We start from the raw sequence: 25,767 nt of genomic DNA on the forward strand, positions 1-25,767 counted from the left end.
CCCTAAACCCTAAACCCTAAACCCTAAACCCTAAACCCTAAACCCTAAACCCTAAACCCTAAACCCTAAACCCTAAACCCTAAACCCTAAACCCTAAACCCTAAACCCTAAACCCTAAACCCTAAACCCTAAACCCTAAACCCTAAACCCTAAACCCTAAACCCTAAACCCTAAACCCTAAACCCTAAACCCTAAACCCTAAACCCTAAACCCTAAACCCTAAACCCTAAACCCTAAACCCTAAACCCTAAACCCTAAACCCTAAACCCTAAACCCTAAACCCTAAACCCTAAACCCTAAACCCTAAACCCTAAACCCTAAACCCTAAACCCTAAACCCTAAACCCTAAACCCTAAACCCTAAACCCTAAACCCTAAACCCTAAACCCTAAACCCTAAACCCTAAACCCTAAACCCTAAACCCTAAACCCTAAACCCTAAACCCTAAACCCTAAACCCTAAACCCTAAACCCTAAACCCTAAACCCTAAACCCTAAACCCTAAACCCTAAACCCTAAACCCTAAACCCTAAACCCTAAACCCTAAACCCTAAACCCTAAACCCTAAACCCTAAACCCTAAACCCTAAACCCTAAACCCTAAACCCTAAACCCTAAACCCTAAACCCTAAACCCTAAACCCTAAACCCTAAACCCTAAACCCTAAACCCTAAACCCTAAACCCTAAACCCTAAACCCTAAACCCTAAACCCTAAACCCTAAACCCTAAACCCTAAACCCTAAACCCTAAACCCTAAACCCTAAACCCTAAACCCTAAACCCTAAACCCTAAACCCTAAACCCTAAACCCTAAACCCTAAACCCTAAACCCTAAACCCTAAACCCTAAACCCTAAACCCTAAACCCTAAACCCTAAACCCTAAACCCTAAACCCTAAACCCTAAACCCTAAACCCTAAACCCTAAACCCTAAACCCTAAACCCTAAACCCTAAACCCTAAACCCTAAACCCTAAACCCTAAACCCTAAACCCTAAACCCTAAACCCTAAACCCTAAACCCTAAACCCTAAACCCTAAACCCTAAACCCTAAACCCTAAACCCTAAACCCTAAACCCTAAACCCTAAACCCTAAACCCTAAACCCTAAACCCTAAACCCTAAACCCTAAACCCTAAACCCTAAACCCTAAACCCTAAACCCTAAACCCTAAACCCTAAACCCTAAACCCTAAACCCTAAACCCTAAACCCTAAACCCTAAACCCTAAACCCTAAACCCTAAACCCTAAACCCTAAACCCTAAACCCTAAACCCTAAACCCTAAACCCTAAACCCTAAACCCTAAACCCTAAACCCTAAACCCTAAACCCTAAACCCTAAACCCTAAACCCTAAACCCTAAACCCTAAACCCTAAACCCTAAACCCTAAACCCTAAACCCTAAACCCTAAACCCTAAACCCTAAACCCTAAACCCTAAACCCTAAACCCTAAACCCTAAACCCTAAACCCTAAACCCTAAACCCTAAACCCTAAACCCTAAACCCTAAACCCTAAACCCTAAACCCTAAACCCTAAACCCTAAACCCTAAACCCTAAACCCTAAACCCTAAACCCTAAACCCTAAACCCTAAACCCTAAACCCTAAACCCTAAACCCTAAACCCTAAACCCTAAACCCTAAACCCTAAACCCTAAACCCTAAACCCTAAACCCTAAACCCTAAACCCTAAACCCTAAACCCTAAACCCTAAACCCTAAACCCTAAACCCTAAACCCTAAACCCTAAACCCTAAACCCTAAACCCTAAACCCTAAACCCTAAACCCTAAACCCTAAACCCTAAACCCTAAACCCTAAACCCTAAACCCTAAACCCTAAACCCTAAACCCTAAACCCTAAACCCTAAACCCTAAACCCTAAACCCTAAACCCTAAACCCTAAACCCTAAACCCTAAACCCTAAACCCTAAACCCTAAACCCTAAACCCTAAACCCTAAACCCTAAACCCTAAACCCTAAACCCTAAACCCTAAACCCTAAACCCTAAACCCTAAACCCTAAACCCTAAACCCTAAACCCTAAACCCTAAAACCTAAAACCTAAAACCTAAACCCTAAACCCGAAAACGAAAACCCTAAAACCTAAAACCTAAAACCTAAAACCTAAACCCTAAACCCTAAACCCTAAACCCTAAACCCTAAACCCTAAACCCTAAACCCTAAAACCCTAAAACCCTAAAACCCTAAAACCCTAAAACCCTAAACCCTAAACCCTAAACCCTAAACAAATATGAGCACATATGAGCACATATGACCACAATGGAATGGTGTTTCTGAGAGACGGAATCGAACTCTACTGGATATGGTTTGAACAAATATGAGCACATGATCCGGTATCCAGTACCCAATCATTAATAGAGGTTGCAACGTTAACTTCAATAACATTGATACTTGAGACTGAGACTTTTGAGACATTCTCAAATTTCATATCTTCAAGATACTTCGGGCAGTTTCTCTTCCAGTGACCTTTGCTATTGCTGAAATAGCAGTCAAAGTTAGCAGAAACTTTTATCTTGGGAGAGTTCGTTCCTAGAACCAACTTCCTTTTGCCTTTGTACTTCGGAGCCACCTTCTTTGGGGCTTTCTCTATTTTCCTCCCACCTTCTTGGATCATGAGGACATGAGAGCTATTCTCAATGTCTTTATCAGTGATCCTCAGCATCCCTTGGGGCTCCTGCAAGCTTTTATCCAACTCTTGCTTATGGGAGTTCACAATGAACTCCGAATAGCTAGGAGGAAATGAGTTCAGGATAACTTCCGTGGCCAACTCGTGGCTCCACAGACAGTTAAGCTTCTCCAATTTCTCATCATCGCTTGTCATACAAAGCGTGTGAGTACTGACAGAGCTGCTCTCTACTATTTCAGCAGGGACCGGTGTATTTCGGATATATTCCCTTTTCTCACGTGTTTGTTTTTCGAGCAAGGAGCGTAGAGAGAAGGACGTTTCTTTAGCCATATTACTACAATGTTAAATGTAAAGATTTTAGCTTTGTTCATGTAATGTTTTATTCTAATGATAAAACTCCCACTACAAATTTGTTCTATTCCCATTTTGCAGTAGGACCAAGATCCCTATATTCACCAATAACCAAGGCAGTGTATGCATATCATGGCTATTAGTTATCTTAGGTAAGCAAACTTGCTAATCACACCTCTTTGTGATTCTTGGTTTCGTTAAAACATCACGTGTATTTAACGAAGACTTTGCCCCAAGCCCAAAACTGTTTTGGAAATCATTGGTAAGTAACCTCACTCTATTTGGTTTGATATGTCGGACATAACCCTCGACCACCAAAGGTAAAAGGCGATGTCTACTGAGTAGTTTAATCATCAACCAATGAACAATGGTTTGAGGAGGATAGAGTGGGAAGGGCATAATACTTAATATTTAATGGGTTGGTGTTTATGCTTAACAGTGCCAGCAATCTCTAAAAGAGATATGTCAGAAAGAATGAATAATGTGATTTTTATTCGTATCTAAAGAGACATCTTTCATATGCTTCATTAAGCAGTCATGGAGACGAAGTCTAGAAAGAATACCGAATATGATCTCCATTACTTTCTATTCTTAACGTGCCAGAAAGAACGACTAATGTGATTTTATTCGTATTTAAAGAGACCTCTTTCATATGCTTCATTAAGCAGTCGTGGAAAGGAAGTCTAGAAAGAATACCGAATATGATCTCCATTACTTTCTATTCTTAGCATGCCAGAAAGAACGACTAATGTGATTTTATTCGTATTTAAAGAGACCTCTTTCATATGCTTCATTAAGCAGTCGTGGAAAGGAAGTCTAGAAAGAATACCGAATATGATCTCCATTACTTTCTTTTCTTTTAGCAGTATCTCTTTCATATACTTAGCTTTTGTTAAGCAGTCAGTTCTTGCAACTGACTTTAGACATTCTAGCGGACACGTGAAAGTCGTTTGCCAGAAAGACAACGGTGAGTTCCTTCACAAATCTTTCTTTGACATCACGTTCTTTCACGGTTCCATGAAAGCGATAAATCTAATTTATTCAGTTCATATCAAAGCAGTAAATCTAATTTACTTATATACGGGACCAAGTCAGGTATATATATATTTATCAGTTCCTAATTCTTTATTTTGCAGCTATGCTCAGTTCTTTATTCTATACCGTTTAAAGCATATAAACAGTTTACATGTTTTTAAAACAGATATTCTTTTCGTTCCATAAAGCAATTTGGTAACGTGACAAAGTTCCTTTTCGGCCAGCCATTAGGACATGTAAAAGGGGCTCCCAGGAAAGATTGGGGTCACGAGGACCGCTTAGACTCAATCTTTCCTAGACAGAACCATCTCTTTTACGGTGTGGAAATGACAGTTCTTACTAAGGTACTTTATTGCTTCATCACATTCTTCGATGAACTTTATTTTCCGAAGGTTTTCGAAAAAGGCGAAAGATTTACACTAAATTTTGCCATTTCAAAAGCGTTAAAGCAATTTGGTAACGTGACAAAGTTCCTTTTCGGCCAGCCATTAGGACGTGTAAAAGGGGCTCCCAGGAAAGATCGGGGTCACAAGGACCGCTTAGACTCAATCTTTCCTAGACAGAACCATCTCTTTTACGGTGTGGAAATGACAGCTCTTACTAAGGTACTTTATTGCTTCATCACATTCTTCGATGAACTTTAACGCGATCAAAAGTTTTTGAAAACGAAAATATAAAGAAAGCATAAAGAAAGCGTAAATCTAATTTAACTTTCTTAGTCGAAAAAACCGAACCAAGAAAATCTCATTTCTAATCGGTTTTGGACTTGTGCTGCAAATGTAAGAATTTAAACCAATACGCAGTACATGCACCTTATTTGCATAAGTTATAACTTTAGAAAATCAATCAGCGGGAGAGCCTTGAGCTCTGATACCACTGTTGGGTTTTCGTGAACGGTTCAAACCCATTTATTTAGCTTAAGCTGCGGAAAGAGTAAAACAAAATTTTTACATCTAACTTAAGCTACGGATTAAATGAATCAAGAAGATTCGTTTAATCCTATTTACAGATCTATTCCATAATTGATTTCCTAAAGCATTAAATCTATTTACAAATTAAATCGATTAATATAACAATTTATACCTTGATTCCAAATCTCAGTTGGAATGCAGACCGAGCGAGTAGAGCCTCACCAGGGATGGAATCGACTCGCAGTATCACACGTGTGATACCTCTATTGGTTATCCACCAGGACTAACCGGAGAGCGATTTATTTCTTCTGCCAGAAATACCGTAAACCGCGAAATTCTGCAGAAACACTATTCACCGAAAAAGGGACAATTTAAATATATTTAAGAATGCAAGTTATTCCGTTTTACTAATAAAGCAAAACATGAAATACCGCAGAATCTAAAAATATATTTTTCCGAATCTCGTAATAACCGAAATCAGGGAAGAGAGAAAAACCGATTAACAAAGTAATCAGATTAACATGTGAATTAGCAAATTTTCTCTCTACCCTCACCCCTCTATTTATAGTGTTTTGAGGAGGTTCGCAAAAGACCAAAATACCCCTCAAAACAAATCTATTTACCAAAAGCCCTTGACACCTCATCCTTTAATATGTGAAAAGACCAAAATACCCCTTCCACACCCTTCCACACTCTTCTCCATGTTTCTACACCCCTAAGGTGTCATGCAAGGTGGCATAGGTGTGAAATGACCATTTTGCCCTTGGCCCATTAAGGCATGAATAGTAAAAGGCTTTGATTTTGGGCTTTGACTTTGGGCCTTTAATTTTAATTAAGGCTTTGATTATTTTGGGCTTTTAAACCCATAATTCAAATCCATAATTAACAATTAAAATTCCAAATCATATATATATAATTGTCATGTACAATTATATTTCTTTTCGGTTATTGTTCGGTAACTTTTATACAACGTAACGTGTACGTTTATAAATTAACCGTTGTTTCTGCTTGTCATTCTAAATGACATTTATAATTTAATTATATCACGTATAATTAATTATAACCATCTTAATATTAATTATAATCAATTTATAATTAATCAGTAAGATTCTCCGAGTAGCTCCTATATGGTGTGACCCAATAGGATCTGTGTTATGTTGGTAAACAGAGTTAAAACTGTTTTAACTTCTGTTAGTCATGGGTGGCATCTGGCAACACATCATGACCATCCAATTACACAGATGATGCTGTACTGTACAATATCACGATCCAGTAAACAATTTACTTGTGTCAGTTCTTCTGTCTCATAGCTATCAGATCAGTTTTAAGGTAGATATGTGTCATCCTTGTTAACTGTATCTTTTCTTGATCTTGAGTAGATTATCAAATATAATTACTCTTGTAATTATACCGCATGCAGATAATCTAACTCTATCAAGGGGCCCAGTGATGCTATAGCTCGTATAGAGATACGAGGGACAAGTAGTATTCTTGGTAGACTATCACTTCCTCAGCTAAGTTATACATATGGGAATGCTATCGTTATGGCTTCTTTTTACGGACAGCGTTAGATAACACTCACTCATATATATTTCTTAGTGGGAACGATAAATACCTCATACTGTAGAACTTTGACACTGAATGAAAACATAAATGACACGAACACAATTCTATTTAATGTTTCATTCGGGGTCTGTCAAATACCATGTTCCTAGAACATGTATCTATGTGATTAAAATGACATCTCGTGTCAGGTGGTTTGTAAAACTTAACCATCTTTTAATCCACATGCTAACCTTATCGCGGTAATTAGTGTTCCTGCTAATTACCTTGGTCAGTGACTTTTAAGAGTATATATTATCTATATTATGGAGTTTCACAATTTCAGTCATGAACTCGAAATGATCCATAATTTCAATAATACTCAAGGCAACAAAATGATATTTAAATAAACATTCAATTCATGAACAAAGCTTTATGATTAATTTATCGTGTTATTGACTTCTAGATTATTACAAACTAACAATTACAGGCCGGGCATCCCCTGATCTACTGAATTCTTGAGACGTCGCCACCAACGTCACCCCACTATTTTGCATGGTGCTCTTATCACTTTGTAATTTAGTGTAAAATGTATATCCATTAATCTCGTATCCTTGGAATGTTCTAACAACCATTTGGGGTCTTTGGCCCAGCAATCTAACCGTTTCATTTACGGGCGACATTTCGGAGTGTGACTTCACTCTTTCTTTCAGCCATCCTATGAAACAACGGTTATGCTCGTCAGTAATCCACTTCTGACTTCTCGTGTAGTTCTGTTGTCGAAGGATTGCCATGTGGTCATCTATATAGGGAGTGACATCTGCCATGTGCTGTAGTACAATAAAATGTGCCTTTAACAGTTCATCTCTATCAGCAAGTATGGCTTTCCACCCAATAGTCCCTACTCCTTGGAGCCTTCCCTCGTATCGAGATTTTGGAACGCCAATAGGACCAACACCGGTCATGTAGTTGGTGCAAAACTCAATCACCTCTTCCGTGGAATATCCTTCTACGATGCTACCTTCGGGCCGATGTCGGTTCCTTACGTAACTTTTCAAAATACCCATGAATCTCTCGAATGGATACATATACCGCAGGAACACGGGACCACAAATCTTAATTTCCCTCACAAGGTGAACAACAAGGTGAACCATAACATCGAAAAAAGATGGCGGAAAATACATCTCAAGATGGCAAAGAGTAACGACGACCTCCTTTTGCAGAGAGTCCAATTTTAGCGGGTCTATCACTTTGGAATTAATTGCATTGAAGAAAAAACAAAGCTTCGTGATGGCTTGCCGAACGGGCTTTGGTAAAATTCCTCGGATTGCAACAGGAATCATATGTGTCATTAAAACATGACAGTCGTGGGATTTCGGACCAATCAATTTCATGTCCTTCATCAACACAAACTTCTTAATATTCGAAGAATACCCTGATGGGACTTTAATACTATGAAGGCATTTACAGAAGCTTGTTTTCTCGGTCTTCGACATTGTGCACATTGCGGGAGGTAGGTATGCCTTTTGCTTCCCTTTATCCTGCGGTGCAAGCTTGGGTCTTATTTTCATTTCCACCATGTCTTTTCGAGCATTGATACCGTCTTTAGTCTTCCCCGAAATATTCAACAATGTGCCGATCAGACTGTCGCAGACATTTTTCTCAATATGCATGACATCTAGGCAGTGTCTCACTTCTAAATATTCCCAGTACGGTAGCTCCCAAAATATGGACTTCTTTTTCCAAATATTTTTCGGTGGTGCTTTGGCACATTTTCCGAAAACAACTTTAAGATTTTTAACCAGCAGGAAGACACCCTTCCCGTCTAACGGACGACGTGCCACTCCAAGCTCAGTGTTCCCGTTGAATTCTTTCTTCTTCTTACGGTATGGGTGATTAATAGGAAGAAACCTACGGTGCCCCATGAAAACATTCTTTTTACAATTTTTCAACCTCAGCACCTGCGTGTCATCTTCACAGATAGGGCACGCTTTTGCTCCTTTAGTACTATAGCCCGATAAATTTCCGTACGCGGGAAAATCGTTTATGGTGCAAAATACCATGGCCCGCAGCTCAAATTGCTCTTTACCGTACGCATCCCACACCCGGACGCCATCCCTCCACAATTTTTGGAGGTCCTCAATTAATGGTGCGAGATATACATCTATGTCATTTCCGGGTTGTCTGGGTCCTTGGATTAGTAATGACATCATTATATACCTGTGTTTCATGCACAACCAAGGAGGAAGATTATAAATGCATATAAGAACTGGCCAAGTACTGTGCCGACTGCTCATGCTTCCAAACGGACTCATTCCGTCGGTGCTCAACCCTAGCCTAAGGTTTCTTGATTCGCCACCAAATCCTGTGAAATCTCTATCAATGTTTCTCCACTAAGGAGAATCAGCTGGGTGTCTTAGTTTACCGTCCCTTTTGCGCTCGTCTTCATGCCAACGCAATAATTTCGCATCTTTGGGATTTGCAAATAACCGTTTGAATCTCGGTATTATCGGAAAATACCACACCGACTTAGCCGAAGCCCGACCCTTGTTTCCTTCATCGTTACCATCGTCAGTGTCCTGGTTCTTACGTCTGTACCGTGAAACACCGCATTTAGGACAAACATGCATGGCCTCGTACTCTCCACGGTACAATACACAGTCATTCGGACAGGCATGTATTTTTTCGACCTTCAATCCCATTGGACAGATCAACTTCTTCGCCTGATATATTGTACAGGGTAACTCGTTGTTATCTGGGAGCATTTCTCGTAAGAGCTCTAATAAGGACATGAAACTCTTGTCGCTCCAACCATTGTCTGCTTTTAAGTTCAACAATTTCAACACAGCTGACAGTTTTGAAAATTTGGTACACCCGGGATATAACGGCCTTTTGGATTCATTAGACATATACTGAAATTTTTTATAATTTTTATCACTAATTTCATCTTCCACATCACGTAACATGTCTTCTAGATTTTCAATAAAATCGTATTCTGCATTTTCATCAATATTCACACAATCATCCTCGTTGTAATTAAGTTCAAGTAGATTATCAAAATTTTCGACATTCTCAAAATCATCGTTGGAATGAAGCTCAAAATTATCATCAACTTCTAAATTAATATCAACATTGTCTTCCAAAACAAAATTTCTATTGGTAGCACTACATTCCCCAATTTTCTCACCATGCATAAACCAACACGTATATCTCTTCTGAAATCCCCGACAAATCAAATGAGCTCTAATTTCTTCCAAGTCCCCAAATCTTTTAAAATTGCTACAATCTCTACAAGGACACAAGATGTCGTTATCCTTTGTCTTCGTTCTATAACTCTCGGCACATTTTATGAACTCATCAACGCGAGCCAAATATTCGCAGTATCACGTCGCAATTCGTACATCCAACTTCGATCCATCTGTAAATTAAATTAAAAGAATGATTCCAATTAGTCATGGTGGTCGAGCAACATACATTGTTACAAATTCTTGGCTTACAAATGGGCCAGTTTACAATCGTAACCCACTCCTTGAATATTATGCCTCATATGTGAACACATTAATTAGCGGGATTTAATTAGTGTTTAAGAAAAATTCGACAGCATTTCCCCTTAACTCCCCAAGTATGCGTAAACCACATACTCGTAGGAGCAATAAGGAGAAATGCTGACGAATTTTTCTCAAACACTAATTAAATCCCGCTAATTAATGTGTTCACATCCTAAATGAGACACAATATTCAAAGAGCAGTCCCAAACGGGGGACTATCCAAAATTAATCCCTATTAGATTAATTTTGAACGGGCATGGACCTAAAAGCATCAATAGGTCGGTTATTGGACCACAATACACTAATTATTTACATTACCTTAACAGATCAAGCATGCATGCATTAATAAATAATTGACCTAAATAATTAAGCAATAATAAGTACCAGAAAATTAGCGAGAGAAAAGAGGAAGACTAACCCTAGCAAGATAGAGAGGAGAAATGCAAATTAACTTCAAAGATCTCAGCTTCGGTCTCGATCCTTGTGCGCAGAAATCAGACCAACAGAGAGAGAGAGAGAGTAATTGATCAAAACGGCGCTGGAAGATTGCCTTTTTGTAACCCTAAACCTTTCTACACGGACATTTATCTATAAAGCCGTGTAGAAAGTCGAGAGAGCTACACGGACTTTTATATAAACAGCCGTGTATAATTATTTTTTAACTCTTTTTAATTAAAAGAAAAAACCTTTTTTAATTCTACCTTTCTACATGGCTCTTTATTAAATGTCCGTGTAGCATTGTATTTTTTTTTGGTTTTTTTTTTTATGTTTTTCAGATAGCAAAACAAACAATTTCCAAAAAAGAGGAAGACATTTAAAATCCAGAATTCCAAAACATATATAGCAATTTGAACAAAAAATTCATGTACATTAATTTATACAAAAATTACAAATTCTTATTGAGCATTAATTACAAAAGTTAAATCCATATAAACTAAAAAATTCTATCAAGGACTGGAAGAGGTGGATATATGAAGGACCCTCAGAATCAGATGGAGAGTCAGATGAAGACGATCTCGTCCGACTCCCCACCCGGCTCTGGTCCTTCATCCGACTATCCGGCTCTGAAATTATCCTCCAAAAAAACTTTAGCGCACAAATCAGACCAATTAATTGGGGAAATGAAGCAATTCGCATGGGAATTCGAGATGTATGTTATCAATTATATCGGACTGGTCATCTTATGAGCTCCAAAAACAGTAGCTCATCTTTATAGATTTGCGATCCGAAATAATTGATAAACCTAAATTTCCGCCCAATTGTTAACTGCGAGAGGGAGAGTACAGATTGATCAATATGTTCTAATAAAGAAAGAGTTCAATAAAGATTCATATGTAAACTAAAATTTCCATTAAGGACTGGAAGAGGGGATCCCCTCTTCCAGTCGTTAATGGATATTTTTAGTTTACAAGTGGGTGATTCTTTCCTTTTGGTGCCAGTAGGGTTTAGAGAGGGTAATATGAAGATACATATTTTAATAAAGAAAGAGCTAGCTGAAAATAAAAAGTTGGATGAAGGACCTTCAAAAAAAAGAGAAGAGGTGGATGAACAACCTTCAGAGTCGGATGAAGAGTCGAATGAAGAGTCGTCCGACTCTTCATTTGACTCTTCATCTGACACTTCGTCTGGCTCTGAAGGTCATTCATCCCTCCTCTTCCATTTTTTTTGAAGGTCTCCATCCCAACTCTTTATTCGATCAGCTCTTTCTTTATTAAAACATGATCTTCATATTACCCCCTCTGTAAATAATCAGATTACAGAGAGAGAGAGAATTGATCAAAACGGCGCTGGAAGGAGAAGGCCTTTTATATAACCAACTTGGTGCTCGAAAAGGCGCGCCCTTACCAAAACCCTAAAATAACATTTCTACACGGCTTTTTATTAAACGTCCGTGCAGCTCTCTCAAGCTTTCTACACTGTTATTTAAACAAACATCCGTGTACAAGTTGGACATTTCTTCACGGTTCTTTAATTAAATATCCGTGTACCTCTCTCAAGCTTTGTACACTGTTATTTAAACAGACATCCGTGTACAAGTTGGACATTTCTTCACGGTTCTTTAATTAAATATCCGTGTAGCTCTCATAAGGCTTTCTACACTGTTATTTAGACAATAAGCCGTGTACATTCCCTAATAAACGTCCGTGTAGCTCTCTCAAGGCTTTCTACACCGATTCTTTAATAAAAAACCGTGTAGAGATTTCACAGATATTCCAGGCACCCAAAAAATTACAATTTCTCCACGGTTTTTACGTAAAATTGTCAAATCCGTGTACAATGTGCAGTGTACAATGACCATTTTTGTAGTAGTGTGACTACTTATTTCAATACGTTTCCAACTAAGGTATAATATTATATTGATTCAAAACCATGATCTGTTTTTATCTCACTAACCACGATTAACTAAAAAAATATACAAGATAGGTACAATAACTGTTTTATTATGTTTGCATGCAGTGTTCTTTACCTTCTGGACAACGTTCTGATGAAAGCCTTAATGAAGTACGTAGGCTGTGGTCTAAGTTTTTCATGAAAAAATGCTAAACCAATTTGTACCAGTTATATGATTGCTGGTTTTTTTTTTTTTTTTTTTCCTTTTTATGGTTTTAGTTTAGCTTGATTGTAGTAGGGTATGCATTGTATGCTTGATGAACAGTATGATGAGCAAGCTGTACCTAATTTTGATTAATGAAAATCCTTGGCAGAGTCAGTTTCCAAAAATAAAATAAGAGACAATTAATATGTCTATCTAATTGTGTGTTATTTAATTTATAAAATTATATTTTTGTAGCATATGATATGAATGTTGTTATAGCTAGCAAATTTGAGGGCTAGCTATCCCAATATATACATAATTTTGATAAATTACAAATGAGAATTACCACCGGTTTTTTAATCAACACCGGTGGCAAACCATTTAAGAGCAATCTATCTCTAACACCGGTTGTTTAAAATTTATCGGTGTTAAAAATAGTTTTAACACCGGTTATTTTGATTATAATTAAACTGGTGTTAAAATTATTTATAACACCGGTTATTTTGGTTATAAACCGATGTTACAAATATATAGTTTTAACACCGGTTGTAAAACTTTAAATTTCCAGCAACCCTCCCATTAGCAGAGGTACAAGAACAGATGGTAAATGTCAAATTTAACAGCTGGTAATTAGAATTTCTGTAGTAGTGAGAGAAAAATACTCCACCCACCTCTCTGATATTTATTGCTATTAAAACCAGATAGGCAACATATGTACTATTTATGTTTTTAATTAAAATCACTGTAATAGAACAGCTATGGATCCAACAATAAACTAGCTCATATTTATTACTATCAAAACAAGATAAACCTATTGAGCATGAGAGAACGTGATCCATAATTCTATTAGTAAAATATTCTTGTTTGTTTGTTTGTTTGTTTGTTGAGCACCTAACTCATTCATATGATTTGTACTATAATATCATATGTTTTTATCAGAGTCTCCTTTGATTTCAAAAAAAAAATTTCAACATGTAAAAAAATTTGATGATAATTCTAGCATACATCTATATTTTATATGCAACATTTGATATGTTAAAAAATATTGTTCGAATTAAAAACTTAAAATTGCATGTGTGTTCTTTATATCTTAGATAGCTAAAAAACGTTTAACATTTAATTAATCAAATAATTAATTTAATGACTTTGTAATAAATGATCGGACAATTTTTGAATTAACTCAAATATAATACACGTTGTGTCTAAATAGTTAAGAACACATCTGTGAATAATACTTTGTAAAATATCAATAAATATGCAATTGAAATTGGATGTACGTAATCCAAATTAAGTCACCAACCAAAGAAAAATGAACGCTGCTGAACCAACTCTAAATGCGGCGAGAAATTACTTTGCAAAATGTGTTAGGCCCAATAAAGTCATCATAATTGGGCCCTCTGAAGCAGCTTAATTGGGCTGTACAGAAACATATAGCCTGGTAAAATTATACAAGCCCAAGTTAAGACGAGAATGGTAAGGGGCTGACATAAATCTAGGAAGAAAACTCGTGGCTTGTGGGTCATTGGAGATCAATTTTTTTTTTTAAAATGTAATTAACTCGTTTGATTCTAACTCGTTATAACATGAACAAGTTAAGGCTTGCCTCAGCTCAGCTCATGATGCTGACTCGGTTGTGTCATTATAGCGGATTCATTAAAAAAAATTATTTGTGCATCATGAATTTCTAATGGATTTTTCATTTTTCTTGTGTTGGAAGCATTTGGTATTATATAATATCTGGCTTGTTTGCTTAAGAAAATGCCTAAAGTACTCTCTCTTCTGAAAACCGCCAGAGCTCACAAAAAAAAAAAAGAAGCGACGGAGGACTTAAAACATAACACTGTTTCCATCTTTCTATTCCTAAAATCTAATTCCTTATCAAAATGGAGATCCAATCAGGACAATCATCCAATCACTTGAGCACTTCCTGAACACCGTTTCGTAGAAACATAACGTCAATTGAACAAGGTCACGGCAACCCACCGTCTTCGCATGGCAACAACAGCCAGGCAGGTCCAAATGGTTCTAATGTGAATTAAATGGGCCGGTTTACAATCCTAACCCACTCCTTGAATATTATGCCTCATATGTGAACACATTAGCGGGATTTAATTAGTATTTGAGAAAAATTCGGCAGTATTTTCCCTTAACTCCCCAAGTATGCGTAAAAACCACATACTCGTAGGAGCAATAAGGAGAAATGCTGTCGAATTTTTCTCAAACACTAATTAAATCCCGCTAATATGTGTTCACATCCTAAATGAGACACAATATTCAAAAAGCAGTCCCAAATGGGGGACTATCCAAAATTAATCCCTATTGGATTAATTTTGAACGGGCATAGACCTAAAAGCATCAATAGGTTGGTTATTGGACCACAATACACTAATTATTTACATTATCTAAACAAATCAAGCATGCATGCATTTAATAATTGACCTAAATAATTAAGCAATAATAAGTACCAGAAAATTAGGGAAAGAAAAGAGGAATACTAACCCTAGCAAAATAGAGAGGAGAAATGCAAATTAACTTCAAAGATCTCAGCTCCGGTCTCGATCCTTGTGTTAGATTTGTGTTCTAAAAGTTATTATTTGTTGATTATTTTTTATATATGTTATATTTATGAATTGAATGTGATTTACATTTTGTTCCATGAGTTTTATATTTATATTTAGAAGTGTTCAAGAAGATGCACTTGGTCTTGAACTGCAGGACTTTAAGTAAATAAATATACAACACTAAAATGTTCACAGGTCTTGCATATTAGCAGGAACACTAATATGACATATAAGACTGTCGTGTTGATTAAAAGTACGTTGTAGTTCTGCAAACGTTGATAAAAGATTATCATTTAATAACACGAATATATGAAATGCTTCATATATTGAACAGACCTCATAGATGAAACATTATATGGATTGTGTTAGTGTCATTAATGTTTTCATCGTGTCTCTGATTTCAAGATTGAGACATATATTGTTTTCACATGAGGAATGTACAACGTAATTATTATTAAAAGCTACTTGCAAGAAGTGGTGATAAAAATAATAGTTCTTTATATGTAACTCGTGCGGGAAAATGATATATGTCAATAGCATCATTGCCACTCATTAATAATGAGAAATAATATTTTGGGCCCCTTGGTAAAGTAGAATTATAAATGGATCCAATATAACTGAAGTGCAGTTATAACTTTATAATTTGCTTAATAGAGATCAAGAAATTATTATAATACAAAGATGACACAGTCCTACTTTGTATATTAATCAGAATATCATAAGGCAAGAAATGGACACAAGTAATGACAAATGTTACATTACTGTAAGGATCGTGTTTCGTAAAAGGATTACTAAACGTCTATGTTATTTGGGTAGCTGTAATGTATAGCTAGAATACCGCTTACAGTTTATGAAATTAAATATTTTATTTCATTGCCAACATAATATAGATCCTCAATATAGGTCACACCAACTGAACGGAAAACAAGAAATAAATATTATGTCACATGATGTGACTGACTAGCAGGGAAATAAATATATATTGCAATGTGCATATTATGAGAATAATATTCGTTGCACATATCATAATATGTGAATATTATGAAATATAAATTTATTTCAAGCCCAAACCCAAGCCCAAAACATATTTTAGCAAATTGAGAAGAGAATAAGCCCAAACAAATATTGATTATAACCATTAAATTCGGATTACAAAATGGACAGATTTTAAGGCAACTTTGAATGAGCATTTGAAGGGGCAAACATTAACCAATCTGGGCGTATGATCTATGAATTCTGTAGCCCTTCGAATCTAGAATCCAACGGTGAAAGTTTCAAGTCGTTTGGAATTCCCTTCAGAAAGTTATGATAGTTTTAGTAACGAAAGGTCAGAAGTTGATGTGCTGTTTCGAATTCTGTTCATGTTTTAATACGAATTTAAAGAGTCTAATTATATTTTTAATGGCTGTAAATAATAGAACAAAATATATACATCTGGTATGGCTTTTCTCTCTCTCAAGTGAGTTTAGAGTTTTTTCCTCCAAAATATTTTGCTAAAATATATATTGATTGATTATACAATCGATTAATAGACGGGTGAAAAGCTAGACGCGGAAGAGAGTTCGCTAGCACGAATTCGACACCGTTCTTGTTTCGGATTCAAGGTGAACCTCAGAGGAATCAAGCTACGTTAAAGATCATAGGTATGATATAAAATTCCCTCTTGTAGGAATATATGTATATGATTACGACATGGATAAATTAGCAATAATAGAACGATCTTAGATGTTATCGGATTAAATTTTTTTTATTTTATCCGATTCGCATCATGAAATCCTTCACCTTGTGCCCAGAAATCAGACTAACATTCAATACAGAGAGAGAGAGAGAGAGAGAGCATTAATTGATCAAAACGGCACTGGAAGAAGGCCTTTTTGTAACCCTAAACCTTTCTACACGGACATTTAGCTATAAATCAGTGTAGAAAGTCGAGAGAGCAACACGAACTTTTATATAAACAGCCGTGTAGAATTGTTTTTAAACACTTTTAATTAAAAGAAAAAACCTTTTTTTTATTCTACCTTTCTATACGGCTCTTTATTAAACGTCCGTGTAGCATTGTATTTTATTTTATTTTTTATGTTTTTCAGAAAACAAACAATTTTCAAAACAGAGGAAGACATTTAAAATCCAGAATTCCAAAACATATATAGCAATTTGAACAAAAAATTCATGTACACTAATTTATACAAAAATTACAAATTCTTATTGAGCATTAATTACAAAAGTTAAATTCATATAAACTAAAAATTTCTATTAAGGACTGGAAGAGGTGGATATATGAAGGACCCTCAGAATCGGATGGAGAGTCGGATGGAGTGTCGGACGATCTCGTCCGACTCTTCATCGACTCCCCATCCGGCTCTGGTCCTTCATCCAACTCTTCATTCGGCTATGAAATTATCCTCCAAAAATACTTTAGCTCACAAATCAGACCAATTAATTAGGGAAATGAAGCAATTCGCATGGGAATTCGAGATGTAGGTTATCAATTATATCGGACCGGTCATCTTATGAGCTCCAAAAACAGTAGCTCATCTTTATAGATTTGCGATGCGAAATAATTGATAAACCTAAATTTCCACCCAATTGTTAACTGTGAGAGGGAGAGTACAAATTGATCAATACATGTTCTAATAAAGAAAGAGTTGAATAAAGAGTTGGACGAAGGACCATAAAAAAAAAAGGGATCGAAGAGGTGGATGACGAAGGACCGTCAGAGCCAGATAAAGAGCCAAATGAAGAGACAAATGATCTCGTCCGACTCTTCATTCGAATCTTCATCCGGTTCTGACGGTCCTTCGTCATCCACCTCTTCATCCGGTTTGAAGGTCCTTCTCCAACTCTTCATCCGACTCTTCATCCGGCCGGCTCTGAAATTATCCAGTAGGGTTCTTTCCTTTTGGTGCCAGTAGGGTTTACAGAGGGTAATATGAAGATACAAGTTTTAATAAAGAAAGAGTTGAATAAAAAGTTAGATGAAGGACCTTCAAAAAAAAAGGGAAGAGGTGGATATATGAAGGACCTTCAGAACCGGATGTTGAATGAAGGGTCGGACGATCTCGTTCGACTCTTCATTCAACTCCTCATCCGGCTCTGACCTTTCATCCACATCTTCATCCGCCTCTTAAGGTCCTTCAATCACCTCTTCATCCGGCTCTCTGAAATGATCAAAACGGCGCGAAGGCCGGCCTTTTTATATAACAAAAACCCTAAAATAACATTTCTACACGACTCTTTATTAAATGTCTGTGTAGCTCTCTAAAAGTTTTCCACACTATCAATTACACAAAAAACCGTGTATAATTTGAACCTTTCTACACGGCTCTTTATGAAACGGTCGTGTAGCTCTCAAAAACTTTCTACACTTTTATTTAAACAAACATCTGTGTACAATGCCGACCTTTCTTCACGGTTCTTTAATTAGATATCCGTGTAGCTCTCTCAAGGCTTTCTACACTATTATTTAAATAATAAGCCGTGTACATTTCCTAATAAATGTCCGTGTAGCTCTCTCACGGCTTTCTACACTGATTCTTTAGTAAACATCCGTGTAGAGATCCCGCACATATTTCGGGCTTCCAAAAAATTAGAATTTCTCCACGGTTTTTAGGTAAAATTATCAAATCCGTGTACAATGTGCAGTGTACAATGACCATTTCTGTAGTAGTGTCCACACAACATATATAATTATAAACTATTTATATAACTCTGTTGTATAATTTATTATTGACTTTACTATGAATCTAAGCACATAAATGTCAATAGCTAATTGGTAACATGCTTATTTAATTTAGTATCTCACTTATTTGAACTAATTAGAACATAAAAAAAATTAGTAAATAATCGTTGACAAAAGTTGGTAAGAGTATATTACCATACTGGTCAATTTATCACAAAAATATTAAAAATCAAAACACTTGTGACTTTTATTTCGATGCAATATATATTTTTTATTGTTTTCTTTCAAAAAGCTCAATACTAATCACCCATAATTAACTTGTTTATTAATAATATGTGTTACTCGCCAGCTCCCGATTTTTTTATTTATATCCAAATTTTTTTTTTTTTAAAACATAACTAAATGTGAGTTGTATTTTCAAAAGTACCCACACCAGCAAAAAATTTTCTGGTTTCTTGATTAGAAACCGAATTTTTTTTTCCGGTTTTACGGCCTTAAACCTGAATTTTTTTTTCTGATTTCTAATCAAGAAAATGGAAATTTTTTTGCTGGTTTTAAACCGGAATTTTTTTTCCGGATTCTAATCAAGAAATAGGAAAAAAAATTTCCAGTTTTAAACCGGCAAAATTTTTTTCGGTCTCGCAGTGATTTCGATTATAAAACGGCCGCTAATCTCAATCTCTGGGGTTTTCTTAATTGGGATTATAAAACGCCTGTGGATTATAACACGGCTTTTGCAATTGTGGAGAAAGAAAGTGCTGACAATTGGCGTTTTTTATGAGATAGTTGAGGTTGGAAGTAATTGGAGATAATCGATTCTTTTGTGTCATATCGGATAGACATTTGGGGATTAAAGTCGTGTTCCAGGATCCGCATCTCGGATGGGATGAGTCTACCGATCAATGTGTGCATCGGTATTGTTCTCAACATGTTGTCGAAAATCTCTTCAAGCACGTGGGGCGTAAGAGAGAGGTTAGCGACAGGTTCATAGCTGGAGTGAACAAATGCAAACCTATGAGGTTGCAGGAGATGATACAAGACTTTGAAATTGATTGTCCAAAGGCTATCGACTACCTTAACAAGGTACGTAAGAGGAACCCTAATGACACTAGCACAGAAATGGAGATTGCACACGGACATAAACAGGGGAGCTACACGGAATTCCTGCCTTGTGGAGTGTGAGAGTGTATAAATCCCTGAATAAATGACACATGGATATTTAACCGTGTGCGATTATTGAGAGCTACACGGATTATTACATAAACAGCCGTGTCCGATTCAAATTTTTACACGGATGTTTAGCTTAATATCCGTGTACAATTAGTATTTCTACACGGATTATTAAATAAACAACCATGTACAATTCCTTGCCAGTGGCGCTCTCCATAACCGAGCTACATGGATTATTACATAAACAGCCGTGTACGATTACTCTGTCTACACGGACATTTAGATTAATATCCTTGTACAATAAGTATTTCTACACGGATTATTACATAAACAACCATGTACAATTCCTTGACAGTGGTGCTCTCAATAACCGAGTTACACGGATTATTACATAAACAGCCGTGTACGATTACTCTGTCTACACGGACGTTTAGATTAATATCCGTGTACAATTAGTATTTCTACACAGATTATTACATAAACAACCGTGAACAATTCCTGGAGAACTATATCACGGAGTTTTACATAAACAGCTGTTTACGATCAATCTTTCTACACGTACATCTATCTAAATATCCGTGTAGAATAACTATTTCTACACGGATTATTACATAAACAGCCGTGTAGCTCTTTTATATTTTTATTTGCTCTTTAAATACCTTTCTACACTGACTTTGGTTAAATATCCGTGTAGAATGGTCTTATTTTTTTTTTTTGCTAGCCTCCAATTTGATAGCCATTTAAAATCAGATCAATTCAAAAACAGAGAATTTCTAAATTCAGAATACAACCCCTAAACAAAATTAATGTACACTAAATTATATCAACAATTATACAAAATTCATGTACACTAAATTATACAAAATTATACAAATTCATATTCTGGTTTACAAAATTATTGTTGAAACCACCTTGCCTACATACATCTAAAATAATCTATCTGCTCCTTGGAGTAACTCCCTGGCTTTGATGTATACTACAAAAATTTAAAATATGTAAGTTACAAAAATACAATATCGCAACTACATCTCAGTTTTTCTTTATAAAAATAAATATGAATTACACACTGGCAATTGTGGCCATTTGAGTTGTATTCCTTCAACAAAGTAATACATATAAATCATCGTGTAATAACCGCATTCCAACCGGTCTCCTGTTGCGGGCACTGAAATTTACATATAAAAATATCAATTGCTATTAATAAAATGCATGTATCTTCATATTACCCTCTGTAAACCCTCTTCACACTTCTAACTCATATCAGCAGATGTACATGCAAGGAAGACTACTTAGGTTAATGTAACTAAACAAAAGTCTGATTAATTAATCAGACTTTTATTTAGTTAAATTAACCTAAGTAGTCTTGGAGAAATACGAATTAACTTCCAAGAAATTAGACCAATTAATTGAAGAAATGAAGTAATTCACATGGGAATTTGAAATGTAGGTTATCAATTATATCGCACCTCTCATCTTCATATATGAGCTCCAAAAATAGTAGCTCATCTTGATAGATTTGTGATCCGAAATAATTGATAACCTAAATCTCCACCCAATTGTTAACTGTGAGAGGGAGAGTATTAATTAATCAAAACGGCGCTGGAAGAAGAAGGCATTTTATATAAACCAAAACCCTAAAATGACCTTTCTACATAACTCTTTATTAAACGTCCGTGTAGCTCTCTCAAGGCTTTCCACACTGTTTTTTAAACATAAAATCGTGTACAATGTCTACCTTTTTACATGGCTCTTTATTAAACGTCCGTGTAGCTCTCACAAGCTTTCTACACTGTTATTTAAACAAACACCCGTGTACAATTCCTATCTTTCTTCACGGTTCTTTAATTAAATATCCGTGTAGCTCTCTGATGTTTTTATACAATGTTATTTAAACAATAAGCCGTGTACATTGCCTAATAAACATCTGTGTAGCTCTCTCATGGCTTTCTACACTGATTCTTTAATAAATATCCATGTAGAGATCTCACAGATATGTCAGGCTTCCAAAAAATTACAATTTCTACACGGTTTTTATATAAAATTGTCAAATCCATGTACAATGACCATTTTCTGTAGTAGTGTGATGAAGACGAGCTTCCATGTCCAGAGAAGTTGTACCAAGCATTGGACGGAGGTCACTGTTGGGTTCTTAAATTAACTAATTAGTTAATTCTAAACCATTTAGAATTAACTAATTAATTATATTATAAATTTAAATTTAAATTTAAAAAATAAAAATACCTGAATTTAAATTGAAATAAAAATATCTGATGCTTGAATCCTTTTCAAATGATTTACATCTCCTTATATAAGGAATGATTCAAGCATCAGAAAGCTTCTAACTAATTCTAGCTAAGCTGTTATAACTAACAATGAACTAATAATCTGTTACATGAGTTCTACTAACTCTGTTCAACTGACTAAACTGTCAAGACTAACTAACTCAATGGTCAACGGGTCTGCAACTGCTAATATATACACATGTTGTAGTCTCATTGCCGGCAAATTTGAGGGATGTGCTAACTTGGAGTAATTAAAAACCAATTATAAATGTCATACAAATAAATATACTTCTGGCTATCCATAATTAAGTACCTAATTACTAACAATTCCATTATATATATATACTAGATCTACCTACACATTATGCCAGAAGGCACGTAATAGTTAATTTATCACCTTAACCATATTATTTATCATAAAAGGAAAAAATCGGCTGTTTCAGACTGGAATTGGCCGATCCGAACCGGAATTTGACTGTCATGATACGATTCCAGGCTGAGTTAAATGGTAGGTGATTTTTTCGTCCAATTTCGCCGAAACGGTTTGATTCCAGTCAAATTTCGAACGAAACGGTCCGGGCAGAAACCTGTGCACTTGGTCGCCACACATATACTACTCTCCAAAAGTCCGAGTATCCCACTAATTCATCCAATTTCGATTTTACGTTCAAAAGACTGATCCCGTTTCTGAATCCAATTCTGATATTTCTTTCTAAGCTATTATAAATAATAAATAACCAAAAATTGCAAATCAGAAATAGCACATATTATATAAATGATTGAGTCATTTTCTATGCTTACATAAATAAAATAAATATAGCTAAGACCCTAAATGATGCTCGTGCATTTCATCTTAGATCGGATATGATTGGTTCAGATTTTAATCGAACGGTCCGGATTTAAACATAATATTCTGTTACCTCAGAAGATATGAATTTTGGCTAAGTTAGCTAGTGGTGACAAAATCATGATTTTGCCCGAAAAGTTACTTTAGTAGTGCACGTACTACTTCTGATTGTGTTATAATCGAGATTCAAAAAGCTGCATGAAACCCATAGCAGTTGAAACGCTGGACCATATATTGAAGTAATCTTTCTAATTAATTTTGAATCTACATCGTTGAATTTGTAATAAATTTGATGAACATCGTAGACAGACAAAATGTACGATATCTTGTGTCAATTTTGTTATGCACAGAGATCCCACGAATTAAAAAGTGAAATAAGTTAGGTTTCCCGAGAACCTTGTTTATTTTCTCTACATGGGGTCAATTGACCCCATAATTTTTTTGAAATATAAATAGTTTTGTATTGTGTTATTTCAAAATTAACCTCCAGCCTTTAAACCAAAATTAATTATTATTACTATGTTTTCAAAAATAATAATTTAAATTTGCAGATTATCACTCAACTAATGTTCCTTAGTTCATTAACCTGCTTTGTGACTCAACTCTAAAATTTATGAGATTGGCTCCGTTGAAACTCATCTAGTACCATACGGGTGATGCATTTACATGTATTCTACTGGTAAGATAGATGAGTTTCACTGGTTCAGATTCATCATTTGAAGCTAATTCAATATTTTTTTAAGTTGAGTTCATGAAAGAGCTTGGTGAACTTAAGAACACCCTAGTTATACTCTTAGGTTATTATTATTTTTTTACTTTCGCCTCTTTTTTTTTTAGCCCTTAAATTTATATCAATACAAATATTATTGCAATTATTTTTATGTATAAATTAGAGTTAAAATTCTTCAATCATTTTCAGTGTGGATATTATATTTTGAATTTTCACACGAAATATACTATTTTAGTCACTGAACTAAACGTGGTTCTTCAAATGAGAGTACCTGAACTTTAAACAAATCCAATCTGAACCGACCTGAATATACATATTTAACGCGTGTATTGCATATTTATATTTTCTTTATTTTTTATTTGAAAATGTCATATTCACATTTTTTAATAGAAATATATATAGATAAATGTTCTTGTACCCCGAGCCATCATATCCGAGCGCTTCTCCAAGTAGTTTAACAGAAAAACCTTTCAATATTGTCTAACTTCCATTTTTAGCGCTAATATCCAAACATTTAAAGCTATGTTTATAACATTTTAAAATGTTACTCGCAAGCATATAAATCTCTTTCTGAAAGCATTTTTAGATAGTTTTAACTATCAATTACTTTTGTCTTCAATTCAAAAAATGAAAGATTCTTTTCACGCACTTTTTTTTATTTTTTCTCTGATCATTATAATTTATTTTTCTGACGATCCGTAATGAATTTTACGAATCTAAAAATACGAATGTTTTCTATTCGATTTTATCTTTCAAATAAGATTCATGAAGAAATACTTTTGAGTAATTTTAAAGTCATTTGTTTTTTTTAAAGTAAAACTCATGAGCACTTTCAATTTTCATGTTTTTAAATCTCAGTCTACAAACATTAAAATTTTGAAGGCTTTGTACATGAGGTTTATATGCTTTGTAAATGCAGTACTATTGTTGAGGTTTATATACTTTGAAGTGTTATTATTGAGGTTTAAATTATTTGTACATGAGGTTTATATATTTTATTCTAGATATTTAAAGTGTTATTAATGAGGTTTATATGCTTGTACATGAGGTTTATATGCTTGTAAACAGATGTTTGTATTATTTTGAAGCAAAATAAAAAAAAAACTGAAAGTCACAGATATTAAAAGTGGTAAAAAGAATTACGACACAAATATAACTCGAAAGTTATTCTTAATGGATTTCATTTGAAAGAGAAAATCGGATAAAAAACGTTCATATTTTTAGATTCACAAAATTTATCACGGATCGTCGAGAAAATAATTGAGAATGATCTGCGAAAAAATTAAAAATAAAAGTGGGTGAAATGAATCTTTCCGTTTTTGAATTGAAAATAAAAGTAATTAGGAGTTAAAACTATACAGATTTAGAATTTTAATACTTGCAGATACATGTTTAAATGCTTGGGAATAGCATTGTAAAATATTATAAACAGAGCTTTAAATGTTTAGATATTAGCGCTGGAAATGAAAGTTAGATAACATTGAGAGTTTTTTTTGTTAAACTACTTGGGGGACGTGCTTGGCCGCTCGGGGATTTTGTTTGAGGTACAATTATCAAGCTCCATATATATAATGGAGTAATGTAATGGTCCAGCCTCAAATCTTAATATGTTAACATGGATATGTTTCTATATTACGCTTGATTTGGATACAAGTAGCAATACAACATGTACCTATCTACCTACTATGGTGGTAGTCATTACTATGAGATTTAGACAGGCTTCTAAATAGCTAGCTATAGCGGCGCTATAGCTACGCTATAGCTTTTTCGGACCATAAACGCTAAGCTATGAGATAAAATTGCGCTAACTCAGCTACGACCGCTATAGTTATAATAGTTGACCGCTATTACCGCTATATGAGACCCGCTATAGCTACCGCTATGCTACATGATTTTTTTTTTGCAATTTATATGAACTTCTGTACTTCTATTC

General features: G+C 35.2%; 1 protein-coding gene across 1 annotated transcript; it reads right to left on the reverse strand.

The window, feature by feature from the left end:
* Nucleotides 1-6,948: 6,948 nt before the first annotated feature.
* On the reverse strand, nucleotides 6,949-9,387 carry LOC144544030 (uncharacterized). The gene is made up of 3 exons (XM_078292448.1): nucleotides 8,999-9,387; nucleotides 8,440-8,698; nucleotides 6,949-8,355 (listed from the first exon to the last, which is right to left on the reverse strand). Exons 1-3 carry the CDS (start codon nucleotides 9,385-9,387, stop codon nucleotides 6,949-6,951), a joined length of 2,055 nt encoding a protein of 684 aa, XP_078148574.1.
* Nucleotides 9,388-25,767: the final 16,380 nt, after the last annotated feature.

Source organism: Carex rostrata, chromosome 26 (genome assembly GCF_964058835.1).
Source record: "Carex rostrata chromosome 26, lpCarRost1.2, whole genome shotgun sequence".
Lineage (NCBI taxonomy): Eukaryota > Viridiplantae > Streptophyta > Magnoliopsida > Poales > Cyperaceae > Carex > Carex rostrata.

What these genes read in the sequence shown, in the direction of transcription:
- LOC144544030 (XM_078292448.1), bottom strand. Translation starts at nt 9,387, where the DNA reads ATGTCTAATGAATCCAAAAGGCCGTTATATCCCGGGTGTACCAAATTT. An exon ending in GCTTCGGCTAAGTCGGTGTG is followed by an intron (nt 8,699 to 8,998) that starts GTATTTTCCGAT and finishes CATGAAACACAG; the next exon opens with GTATATAATGATGTCATTAC. An exon ending in TCTGTGAAGATGACACGCAG is followed by an intron (nt 8,356 to 8,439) that starts GTGCTGAGGTTG and finishes TACCGTAAGAAG; the next exon opens with AAGAAAGAATTCAACGGGAA.